This window comes from Elephas maximus, chromosome 11 (genome assembly GCF_024166365.1).
Source record: "Elephas maximus indicus isolate mEleMax1 chromosome 11, mEleMax1 primary haplotype, whole genome shotgun sequence".
Taxonomy (NCBI): domain Eukaryota; kingdom Metazoa; phylum Chordata; class Mammalia; order Proboscidea; family Elephantidae; genus Elephas; species Elephas maximus.
Window position 1 is genome coordinate 77,453,686 of NC_064829.1, and position 13,390 is coordinate 77,467,075.

The window sequence follows — 13,390 nt, forward strand, 5'->3', positions numbered from 1 at the left end:
GGCAATGGATATGTTAGCTAAAAAAAAATAATAATAACATGGCAACTTAGCCATTAAATAAAGAAATAGAAGCAAATTATAGTGATCAGAGTTTCTGGGGTTTTCTTCTTTGAATTTCTTTATGGCTGTAGAGAATAAACACCAGCAAAAAAAAAAAAAAAAATTCTAAATGTTGAAATTTAAAAGTTGAGGGCAATTTGCATTTCTAGACATTTTCAGTTACTAGAGAAGATGACTCATTTTCACTACTTTGCCTGAAAACATAACTGTGGATGGAGGGTGATACAGTGGGGGTCAGCTGACAAATAAATCTAAAGATCCAATATGAATTAGTTCTATAAAGAGGAAAAGTCTAGAAATGATGGTTTGTGTTTGTGTAATTACTAGTCTTGCTTTTTTACCTAAGAGTTAGACAGATATGTTCAAATCCTGATGTTGGCACTATGTTTATCTTAAAATGAAGGTAGCAATGTCTACCTCTTTAAGGAGTTATGAAGATTAAATGTTAATATAAATTTTAAAATACTTTGCATATAAACCAAAAAAAAAAAAATCAAACCCATTGCCATCAAGTCAATTCTGACTCATAGTGACCCTATAGGACAGAGTAGAACTGTCCCATATGGTTTCCAAGTAGCAACTGGTGGATTCAAACTATCGACCTTTTGTTTGACAGCTGAGCTCTTAACCATTGTGCCACCAGGGCTTCACTGCATATAAAAAAAAAAAATTTTCATAGTTTTTAATAAATACTAATTATGAAAGTATAAAAGGATGAGACACAGATATGTCCATTATAAAAACATAACTTCTTTCTGTTTTCTAAATTAATATATGAGGAGCCCTGGTGGCGCAGTAGTTAAGAGCTTGGCTGCTAACCAGAAGGCGAGAAGTTTGAATCCACCAGCTGTTCCTTAGAAACCCTGTGGGGCAGTTCTACTATGTCCTTTAGGGTCATTATGAGTCGGAATCGACTCGATGGCAACAGGTTTGGGTTTTGGGTTAATATATGAGCTTTTATTTTTTAAAAAAAAAATCCTACAAGATAATTTTAAATGTGATGTTTTTCCAAAAGATAGAAAATTGAGCATTATGTAAATACTTCACTTTATGAAGTCTCCACTTCATTAGCATGGATAATGGGAAATTGCCTGTCGCTAGCTGCTAAAAATAAATATTTTCAATTGTATTGACACCCAAGTGATTTAATTACGTTACAGATGACTGAAACGAGCAGTTTAAAAACCTTATCATTTGAAATCTTTTCACACAAAAAATCTTTTTAAATTAAATACTTTTTTATATTTTGCTATAATTTTAACAAGTATCATGTTTATGACTCAAAAAAGAAAGCTGATCTGTAAGACAAGTGTATTTTTTAAATTCCTTACAATGAATTAATTGAAAATACAAAGTCCTGATGCTACTAAACTCATCTTGAAAAGACGGATAATGGGTTTCCTTTTTGCTTGCAGATTTTCAGACGATGCTGGTTGGTTTTCAAGAAGGCTTCCAGCAAAGGACCCAGAAGACTAGAAAAATTTCCAGATGAAAAGGCAGCTTATTTCAGAAACTTCCATAAGGTAAGCCACCATCTTTGGAGTCCCGGGGGACCCACCCTTGACAGCAACTTCTGGCGACACTTCTGTTGATCGATGAAATCTGCAGAAGCAAAAATGCATAGCCAGGATAAAACAGCCCTGTGCTGGTAAAATGCAAAAGTTATTTTTCTCCTTTATTTTAATCATCTGCTGTAAATGCCAGTGGTACCTCTGAAAAATGGAAGACTCATTTTTATTGCTACTTGGCAAAATGAGATGACTCATAACTCAACCAGATCATTTTCCAAGGTGCTGAGTAAGCATTTTCCCTCTGTTCAGGTTAATTGTGCATTTGTTACTTTGGTTTAAACTGTGGGCCATGTTTAGGAGATAGAACCTGGAGACTGGATTCAGCAGTGCTAATGACAGTCTGAACCTATATGGCATGTGCTGTTTAGTCAGCTCCTTAACAAGGAAGAAGAAGGTCATCAAATACGCTGATGTGTACAGATGTGGCATAAATTCTACAAATGAAATTATCAATTTCCTAAAAATTAAAATAATGTAAAAAAAACCCCTAAAATATCCTTAGTATATTGCTTAAAGAACTCAGAATAGTAGAATAGTATTGCTTGTTGGTAGAATGCCTGAATAAACTCAATAAAGATTCTCATTCCTCACTGACAGTCATATAAAGTAAGTTACCCTGAATAATGTAGTGAAGTTATGGAATTTTATTTTATGTGATATACAGTTCTAATTTCTCCTTTTATTAAAGAAAATTATTTGACAGTAATATGCTAATCAATACTATTGACCAAATAGCTAGCAATCATTTTTTTTTTTTTTTGAGCCTGGATCCAGAGGGTTTAAGATTTGAGTTTCTGTAACTCCCTGTTAAGGAGCTCGGGTGGCAAAGTGGTTAAGCGTTCAGCAGCTAATTGAAAGGATGGTGATTCAAACCTACCAGTGGCTCCACAGGAGAAAGATGTGGCAGTCTGCTTCCATGAAGACTACATCCTCGGAAACCCTATGGGGCAGTTCTACTCTGTCCTGTATGGTCGCTGTGAGTCAGAATCGACTTGACAGCAGTGGGTAACTCCCTGTTAAGTGTTCTATATAGTAGAAATAATATAGATTTACTGCCAAAGAATCTAAGTTGAAGTTCCCACCCTGTCGTTTACTAGTTTATGAATATTTGGGTTTCTCACAAGTATATGGGTTTTAACATTGCTGTATTCCACTTCTGTTTTGAGAATTATGTGTGACATAGTATATCAGAAATAACCAACACAATGCTTCCTGTTCTAACTAAATGAAAAAATATTTTAAGCCTAAAGTTTCAATAGTATTTTTTGGATTATGACTATGGCAATAATTTTAACTTGATTTAATGAGGAGCTGCCAGGTTGTAACAGGTGATTCCATGGCATTGAGTTTGTGGGAAAAAAATTGAAGGCTGGACATAACACGTATTCTGTAGGTTAATGGCCAGAGCCCCTCTGGGAACAGTGATTTCTGCTGGCCGGTGACGTGTACTATTCAGATGCCCTCTAGCCAACACACCTTGGTTTATTTCTGCTAACAGATAAAACAGGCTCAAGGAATTGTTGTATCTCAGTTTTGGACTGATGCATTGATGGTTCTGTGGTAGAATCCTCACCTGCCATGTGAGTAACCCAGATACAATTCCCGACCAGTTTACCTCATGTATAGCCACCACCTGTCTGTCATTCGAGGCTTGCATGTTGCAATGATGTTGAACAGGTTTTAGTGGAACTTCTAGACTGAGACAGACTAGAAAGAAAGACCTGGCAATCTGCTTCTGAAAATCAGCCAATGAAAACTCTGTGGATCACAATGTTCCAATCTGCAATCCATCAGGCAGTGCTTCCTTCCATTGTGCAAAGGGTCACCATGAGTTGAGGGTCAACTTGACAGTAGCTAACAGCAATTTTGGACCAAACCATGTGTTATTTAAAAGGAGACACATTCCGGTATTCTGACCCCAGGTAACAACTAGTAACTTAGACAAAGGGAAGTATTGGATGCCTACTCTACGCCAGCCCATCTACTCCTGGTTGGGAATACAGAGATGCATGAGAAACAGTCCTTGCCCTCCAAGTTCTTGTGTTCTAGTGGGAAATGCACACACACAGATACCTCCAATTCAAATATGGCAAGTACAGTTAGAAAAGTAGGTTGTTGCAGAAAGAGCATTTTGCCTAATCTGGGATTTACTTAAAACTTCTGACAAAGATGATATTTGAATGAAGAAACTGGTATTATTGATGTGTTTGCCAGATGAAGAGAAAAAGCTATTTCTGAAAGGCATCCGGAGCATGGCACCCTTGCTGTCTGTGCTTTCAGTCTTCCTTTCTCCTTATTTTATGCTCTTTTTACTCTTTATGCCTTGCCCGTGTCTTTCCCTTACAATGGCATTCACAACCACTCCATAGCAGCACTCAGAGATGAAGAAAGCGTTAGCTAGCTCCTCTTTGACTTGGAGTCGGCCTCATTGAAAATCACTAGGCTTCCACCGTGGCCCGAGCCTGTCAAAGGCAAACTTCATTCCTTGAGTTACTGTGTGAATTGCCCAAATTTGGACTATCAGCCTGGTATAGAACTCCAGATCATTAATGTTCATTATACTTATGCTTATTGAATACTTATTATGCATGTGGCACTGTTCCATGCAACAGGGATAGAGTGGTGAAAAAGATGATGCATCGTTCTGTCACTAATCTCACCTTCTTAGTAATGTAAACAAACGATAACTAGGTAAATATCATGTAGTAGTAAGTGCATTTATTTTTTAAATGAATGATATGAGGCAGAATGAATGGGAACTACTATAGATAGGAAGAGGCTGAGACCTAAGTGGGGAAGAAAAGTGCCAGCCCTTAAAGGATTCAGAGATGTAGAAGAAGATCATTCCAAGAGAATAAAAAATAAATAATCCACTTGTTTAAAAAAAAGAAAAAAAAGTAAAGTGAGAAGACTTTGGCGTGCCTGTGGATCAAAAAGAAGGTTCTAAGGCTAGAGTATAGGAGAAGAGGTCATAAAAACTGGATTATATTCTACAAATGATGAGAGTCTCTTAAAGGGTCTTATGTAGGGAACTGGCATTAAATGACTAATATTTTTAAATACCAGTAACAAACGAGTACCCAGGTCTCTGAACAAAAGCATGTAGTTTCTGGAGGGGAGTCAGATCTTGAGACAAATGAACAACCCAGGGTATCTTATATTCGTTGGCTGCAGCTTTACCCTGAGGGCAGCTCTAGTTGCAGCAGCGGTGATAGCCATGGGTGACTAAAGTTCCTATAGATAAACTTCTTACCTTTTAGGAACCTGTCGAAGTAGCACTGGGGTAATCAAGGCAGGCAAGGAGTGAGGAGGAAACCCTTCAGAGACAGAGAAGGGGAACCCCTAAATATATACATAAACTCAGCCCAAAGCTACAGCTGAGCCCTGAACCACACAGGAAGGAACAAACTAGAAAGCAGTTCACCACTGGATTAGGAACTGAATCGAGGTCTGAGCCACAGGTGTGACAGCCTGTAATTCAGTCTAAGTAAGGTAATTACCTGCTGAAACAAAATATCAACACTCTTCAGAACACTATAACAGAACACAGAGTCTACACGTGATATTCATAATGTCCAAGAAAAAAGCCGAAATTCCTCAAGACATGAAAAGGCACAGAAATGTGATCCAATCTCAGAGGGAAAAGAAAATCAACAGATGTTAAACCTGACATGACCCAGTTGGAATTATCAAACAAGAATTTTAAAACAGACGTTACACCTAAGTGAGGTAAATGAAAATATTAATCATATTTATAAAAGATAGGAAGTCCCTGCAAAGAAAAAGAAATTATAAAAAAAATAGAAATTTTATAACTAAAAATAAGATATTTGAAAGTCAAATTTTACTGTGTCGGATCAACGGCAGGAAGGAAACAGAGGAGATGGTGAAGTATGTCTAATACCACAGAGACTGAGTAAACTGACTGAAAAGGGATCGGGTGTTTACTACGTGGAGGTCTTTGTTGACGAAGTTAGGAAGAGACGGCTACTTTGACAGCTATTTTCAAGAAAAGTTTTTCTGTAAGATCAAGCCACGTTACGTAGCAGGGATGCTTTTTAAACGTAAGATGTACAGGCAGTCCCAGATTTAGGATGTATTCGAGTTAGGATGAACCTTACTTAGAACCATCTGTTTTGCCTTCTTTGTACATTTTATCGTTAGTAATATGTACTGCAGACAGTATTGCAGTGCATGCTTTGATGATGTTATCATTCTCAGATGTTCATTTGCAGATGCTCAATGTTATGATTTACTGTTCAAGATCAGATTTATAAAGATACTGGTAATAAAAGGCAATAATAATGAAAAAGAGACATCTGACTTACGTCAGAGCTGACTGACTGCGGAGTCATCGGAGCGAAACCCCATCATTAGTCAGGGACCGCCTGCATTGTAACATATCTGTAGGTCAATAGGAATGACCTAGTAGACAGAAAATGTAATGATGAGAAGGCTCCAGCGTATAATTACAGGAGTTGGCTTTTCATAGAACCAAGGACACTGTATTTTAACAAAAAGTCAGGAATGAGATGAGTACAGATAGAAGTAGATAGGATAAAACTTAATATTAAAACATTGAATAACACTTCAAATACACACAAGCTTCATATGTGTGAGCGTTCTCGCTCTAAAAAACCAGTTAGTCTGTGAAAATTAAGCAGAAAAAGAGAATGGGGAGCACAGTGAGAATAGGAATAGTAAGGGAATAGTCTCTTAATAAATAACTAAACAGATTTCATTAACTGTAAGTTGAAGTTCCCTAAAGCACTTTAATAACTAGATTCAATGTATGTGATAGCTAAAAATTACCTTTCTCATGGCAATGTTATGAAGATTAAAGTTTTTATTGTTATAAGTTACTTTCCATAGCATTGGGGTGGCTGATTCAGTTTCTTAGTGATTTAAGCTTCCCTTGAGGAGATTTATCTTTTTTTTTTTTTCCTTCTTCGATTGATTGTGAATGGAAACAGTGCAGCTAGATCAATCATTTTATGGAAAAATGATTTTGTCATGGTTCATTCATAGGAACCAACATTAAGGATTGTTTTCAAGAGATTATGTACATGACCACTCTCTTACTTTGATTCTCTTTTAGTTTTGACCTATAATATTTTTACCTGACTGCCTTATTTTAAAATACCAGTCTTGTCTTCTTCCCATAATTTTAAATATGTCAGTACTACTGATTTTTTGCTTCTTTTCGTCTTAGGATGCCCATCGAGTGTTCTTCAAATTCTCCTTTATCAGCCTTCTAACAGTATTTTAATGCCATTCTTTATTACTCAAATGGTATCTGTTCTTCCTGGTCATCAGAATTATATCACCATTAAGCAACTCTAACATTGCCCTGATTAAAGTAAGAGCATTCGAGGTACATAGCCTGCTTTCTTTGGTTGAGAGAAATAACATACAGGTATTCTGCCTCCAAGAGTAATTACCATTATGCTACAAAGGAAAAAGGAAACCCACCACTTTTTTGGGAAACTGCTGTTTAAACTCAGTTCATACATGTTCTTATTGTTGTTCTTGTGTCCTGTTGAGTCAATTTTGACTTATAGTTACCCTATAGGACAGAGTACAGCTGTCTTATAGAGCTTCCTAGGCTATCGTCTTTATGGGAAAAGATCACCAGGTCTCTCCCGTGATGCCACTGGGTAGGTTCTAACCATTGATCTTTTGGTTAGCAGCCAAACACTTGACCTTGGTGCCACCAGGACTCCCCAATTCATATATAATAATAAAGTACTACTAATCATGTAATATGTATTTTTGTGAGACTACTATGTTTGATGCCAAGATAGACACTGAGTCTCAGAAGACAAATAAGCTAAATAAGATACTCTTCTTATTTGTACAATAAAAACAATAATTGCCCTATTCCTTGAGGACTGTTAAGAGGCTTAAATAAAGTACTACATAAAAAGTATTTAAAAGAGTGCTAGGAGAAGTCCATACTGTTTAGAGTTATTATCACTGTGGTTTGGAAATTTTACAATCCAGTGGGGTAAGGTTTATAAATAGCTAATTATAATGAAATATGATGATGTGCACAGTGCTATAATAAAAGGATAAGGGAATGGTTAGTTCTGCCTTTGGAAATCAGGACATCACAGAGGAGGTCATGAGTAAGGGGCTTCTTGAGAGTATTCTGTTTAGACAAAACAAAATGATGGTGGGAAAGACACTATGCAAGGAAGAGAGAGTATGTTTATAAGTATTGAAAAGTTACATTGCATGGATGGCAAGATGAAGGGAATTTGGGCAATCTTGAGTGAGCAAACTCTGAAAATAGGGCCACAGTGCTTAGAGATAGCCTAAGAGAAGTGAATGGACTACAACTATCGGTCTCGTTATCTGGAATAAAGGAGAAAGACGGAAACCAAAGACCCAGAGAAGAAACTGGTTTATAGGACTAAGAGTCTACAGGAACTGTGGCCTCATCTACCCTGAGACCAGGAGAACTAGATGGTGCCTGGCTATGACTAACAACCATTCTGATCAGGGTCACAATAGATGAATCCCGATTGAAGAAGAGAAAAATTTGGAACAGAACTCAAATTCTTCAAAAGTCCAGACTTATTAGACCAGTGAGATTAGATTTCCCCTTACTATCGCCCTGAGATGCTCCTTAAACTTTGAATCAAAACTAACCTGAGGTCACCTTTTAACTAACAGATTGGCTCATAAAATAAAGAAAATACTACCTGTGAGTACTGCACACCTTTAAAAACCCATCTGTATGAGACCAAATGGTCAGCTATTAACTCTAAACCAAAGATGAAATGGTAAGGGGACAGGGAAATCAGATTACTGGAAATGAAACATCCAGAATGGAAATAGTGAGAATGTTGACACTATGAACAACGTAACCAATGTCACTGAACAAATTGTGTAGTAATGGTTAAATAGGAATGTAATTTGCTGTGTAAACTTTCAAAGAAAAACACAATAAAATATTATTTTAAAAAATTAAGCAAATGGAGCAATACTGTGAAGGATCATGAGTACTTTACTAATGAGTCCAGTCTTTATCTTTTTTTTTTTTTAATTGTGCTTTAAATGAAAGTTTACAGTTCAGGTTAATTTCTCATACAAAACTTTATACACACAGTGTTATGTGACCCTAGTTGGTCTCCCTATAATGTGACAGGACAGTCACATTATAATGTACAGACAGTACAGTCCTCCTTTCCACCCCAGATTTCCCGTGTCCATTCAACCTTTCTGCCTTCTCATCTTGCCTCTGGACAGGAGGTTCCCATTTAGTCTCATGTATCTACTTGAGCTAAGAAGCACAGTCTTCACGAGTATCATTTTATGTCTTACAGACCAGTCTAATCTTTGTCTGAAAAGTTGGTTTCAGGAATGGTTTTAGTTTTGGGCTAGCAGAGAACCTGGGGGCCATGTTTTCTGGGGTCCCTCCAGTCTTAGTCAGTCCACTAAGTCTGGTCTTTTTACTGGAGTTTGAGTTCTGCACCCCACTTCTCTCCTGTTCCGTCAGGAACTGTATGTTGTGTTCTCTGTCAGGGCAGTCATTGGTGGTAGCCAGGTACCATCTAGTTCTTCTGGTCTCAGGCTGATGGAGTATGTGATTAATGTGGCCCTTTCTGTCTCTTGGGCTAATATTTTCCTTGTGTTTTTGGTGTTCTTCATTCTCCCTTGCTCCGGGTGGATTGGGACCAATTGATGCAGCTTAGATGGCTGCTCACTAGCTTTTAAGACTCTGGGAGTCTAGTCTTTATCCTTTAAGTAGTAGAGAAATTGTGAAGGATTTAAAATGTTTTGTCGTATATCCTCAAATATATATTTTAGAAAATATAACTTGGAAGACACCACATCAAAGAGATAGGGTAATAGACTAAATGCAGCGAAACTACTAGAGTATTATATTTCCAAAAAGAAAGATGAATTGGAGAGAAGCAAAGCAAATGAAGAGGAGGAGATAGATGGATTTTGATGACATTGTCCAGATAGAATCAAGTAGAATTAACAAGACTTAATAATTGATTGAATAAAGGTGAAAGGGAATCCAAGGCCAGTCATTTCAAGCCTGGGTGACTTGAGTGGCTGTGTTCTTCAGATACAGGGGACACGTGAGGAGAAGCAGTTTTTAGCAGTAAAGAAAACAAGCTCCTCGTCAGAATGTTTGAGGTATCCCTAGTATACTGAAGGAAGTATTTTCATTATGCAATTGGAAGTACTGTCAGATTGTAAGGAAATTTTTCAGAAAATCTGTTGGACAGAACTAATATTAATGTGGGTATATTTCAAAGCCTATCTTTGAAAGCCTGATCATTGCAAAATAAAGCTTTGTAACTAGCAGTTTTCTCTAAAATGGATTTTGAGACCACCTTAGAGTGGCTTCCAGGGTATTTCACAGGTATTGCAATTCTAAATCTTGAGAATTGCAAATCAGATAAAGTTGACACTTAAATGGAAAACAGCTGGTTCAAGAAATGCTAGAAAATTGTGGAAAGTGCCATTTAAATGAGAAACTGCTGGTAGAATGTCAAATATACTAAGCAGTAAAATTTAGAGTAATTTTCTAGACTCCCTTAAATATACATCTAACTGAATAACATAATAATTCTAAAGAGAAAATATGTTTATCTTACCAGAAAAATATAAAAATACTGACACGTGCAACCTCCGAAGGGTAGGTGAGTGAAGGGGCCACTACAAGGATCGTGTAGTTACGTTGTCTAAGGTCTGGACAGCCAGCCATCAAGTCAAAAAAGCAATCACTGGTGTTCTTGATAGTTTTATCCTGAAATAAACTCTTGGCTCCTGCAAAGTCAAGGATGAACCATCTCTCCATGGCTTTTTCCATTCCTAGAGTCATAAATTCTCTTCTCAGAAGTGAACATTGGCAAAACTGTAAATTTCGCACAGTTCCCGCTGATGGTCAGATAAACAAAGGAAGATCCCCTTATGTAGCAAGCTGGCATGTTTGAAATTTTTCTTTTTCTTTGGGCAGTCCCATGACGAGCCCAAATATTGGATCTCCAGAAATGGGGGGGGGGGGGGGAAGTTCTTCCATTTTCTATAAGATCTAAAGAAATAGACTAATACTAATTTCCCAAAATTTTGTTTGTGAATGTTTAAATACTTCAGGCTTGTAATTAATCAATTATTTTAATATGCCCTAAAATCTGCTATAGAGCTCAATTCAAAATAAATGAATGAAATGTTTCCAACCTAAGTGAACAATGTATGAAAAATAAGCTAAAGACACAATTCTTTATCAACTTTAACTTTGTGCCATGCTCTATCTGGAACGTGAATATTATAAAAAAAAGAAAAAAGCTTGTGATTATTAATGGTCTCATTTAGACATTTGATGTGTTTACTGTGAGAGAGATCTTGCTGCATAAATCAATTTTTATATGAAACAGCTATAAGTTTTTTTTACTTGGTAGAAAGAAATTTGAAATTCAAATCAGTAGCTGCTGAAGGAAGTTATTAAAAATGCATTAGCGTTCAAAATGTAGCTGTATATAATTGTAGTAACAGATATTCAAAACAAATTTATCCTCAATGAAAACTGAACTAGAACAATTTACATAGAATCAACTAATAAATTTTCCTTAATTTTCTAAGCAGATGAAAAAGAAACAGTTTAAAGAAATTTTAATAAAATAAATATGAGTCCTGTCCACGGGGAGGAAAATATAAATAAAGTCTCCTGGAAGGAGGAAGGAAGATAGAACTGTGGAAGTTGCAGGGATAGAAATTAATGATGCCAAGGAAAGCAGTACCTTTATTAGGACCAATCTTATTTCTAAATCCTTTGTAATGTGAGACGGAAAATATCAGTCCATTCTGTCTGCTTTACTCCTATATGAAGTCAGCAGTATTTATCTTTATAAAGCAAACATCTGAGAAAGTTGAAGATGGAGATGAAAGATGAAGACATCCTTGTGAAAAATAACCACCTATAATATTACCTTGACTACCTGTCTGTCACTCTGATGGCTTGCATGTTACTGTGATGTCGGAAGCTATGTCACTGGCATATCAAATAACCAGCAGGGTCACCCATGGTATACAAGTTTCAGTGGAGTTTCCAGACTAAGACAGACTGGAAAGAAAGACTTGGCAATCTATTTCCAAAAATTAGCCAATGAAAACCTATCGATCACAACAGAACATAGTCTGACATGCTTGCTTTTGACACATTATCAGGAAGGATCAATTGCTGGAGGAGGACATCATGTGTGGTGAAGTCAAAGGCCAGCAAGGGTGAGGGAGACCCTAGGTGAGATGGATTGGGATAAGAGTCGCAATGATGGACTCAAACATGCTGGTGATTTTGAGGATGACGCAGAACTGGGCAACATTTTGTTGAGTTGTACAAGGAGTCACCATGACTTGGAGCCACCTATCTCTCTTGATAGCAGCTGTGTATCTAAATATTACTGAAAGCTGGAAGCAAAAGCATTGGTGATTGTAGAAACATCACGTGTGCACAATGTGTCATACTAAACACTCTCATTTTGATTCCATGAAGAAATGACTGTATGCACACTTGGTAGGAAATGAAGGGTTTTCAAAGGATTGATGTCTGTAGAAATACCTGCCTGACATTCCCATATCAGTCTTCATTTATTTGAATTAAGGCGTCCTGTCCATTTGTTCAATCATCCATTTATTGATCGATTGATTGACGTGTAATTTCAGATTGCAATAAAAAGGTTTCAGTCTCTTGAACACAAGTACTATTAACATACACAAGCCTTCCTGGGACGGTCACACGTTAACCCATGATCATTATTGAGAGTTTTACTTACGTTATCTGATCACTGGCTAGTCACTGAAGGAGGATGCAATGAAGTGAGTATGTAACATTGGCTTTTATGTAGATGAAAGGAACGAAAAGAAAAATGGCCATGGTATGATACACTGTGGAGAGTATGTGTCTCTGAGAGAGATGGGCTGGTCGTGACCTGACACTGGACTTTTGAATGAAGGAGATCAAAGTTGTCATCTCAGAATGATGGGGAACTCCCACAGCTAAACTTGTTCTGTGTAATATTTGAACCAAGGTCAATGAAAATTTTATAAAATTAAAATCAAAGTTTAATCTAAGATGAAAAGTTCTTCAATAAGAATTTTTCTGAATAGCTTAAGGATGCCATGGGAAATAGATAACCCAGTAACTGGGATTTTTATATATTACCTGTTGCTCTGCAGCAGTGATCTGTTCACAGAGAGATATAGAATTGAGTGCAGAATATATGGTGTAGTTGTTCTGGACTTGACTTAGAGTATACAGCAGAATGATTTATGTTAGCAAGCTCCCCCCCCCCCCAAAAAAAAGATGTCATCAAGTCGGTTCCAACTCAGCAATCCTATAAGACAGAGTAGAGCTGCCCCATAGGGTTTCCAAGGAGTGCCTGGTGGATTCAAACTGCCGACATTTTTGGTTAGTAGATGAACTGTTAATCACTAGGCCACCAGGGTTTCCAATAAGCACAATGTTTCCACCCAGTTTCCATTTTTCTGCCCAGTTTCCGTTTCCATAGTGTAGTGTACGTTAACAAAACTACTCTCTTTATTCTGCTCATTAAAACTACCCCTTTTCCTTTTCCAAGGCAGCCATCCATAAATGGTACTGTATAAAAAACAACATAGTATAATTTTAACATTATACTTCCCTCACTTTTCCACCTGTAGAATGAAAATAGTAATACCATTGTTCAGAAAGTGGGATGATACCTGCACGTAAAATAATATGTAAACCGTAAAGCCACTGT

At 37.0% G+C, this 13,390-nt stretch overlaps 1 protein-coding gene across 1 annotated transcript in view; it reads left to right on the top strand.

The window, feature by feature from the left end:
• Positions 1–13,390, top strand: part of DOK6 (docking protein 6) — a 436,821-nt gene that overhangs the window by 165,053 nt on the left and 258,378 nt on the right. Inside the window, exon 2 of the mRNA XM_049902004.1 lies at positions 1,476–1,583. Within this exon, the coding sequence (XP_049757961.1) occupies positions 1,476–1,583 (108 nt within the window). The remainder of the gene's footprint in view (positions 1–1,475; positions 1,584–13,390) is intronic.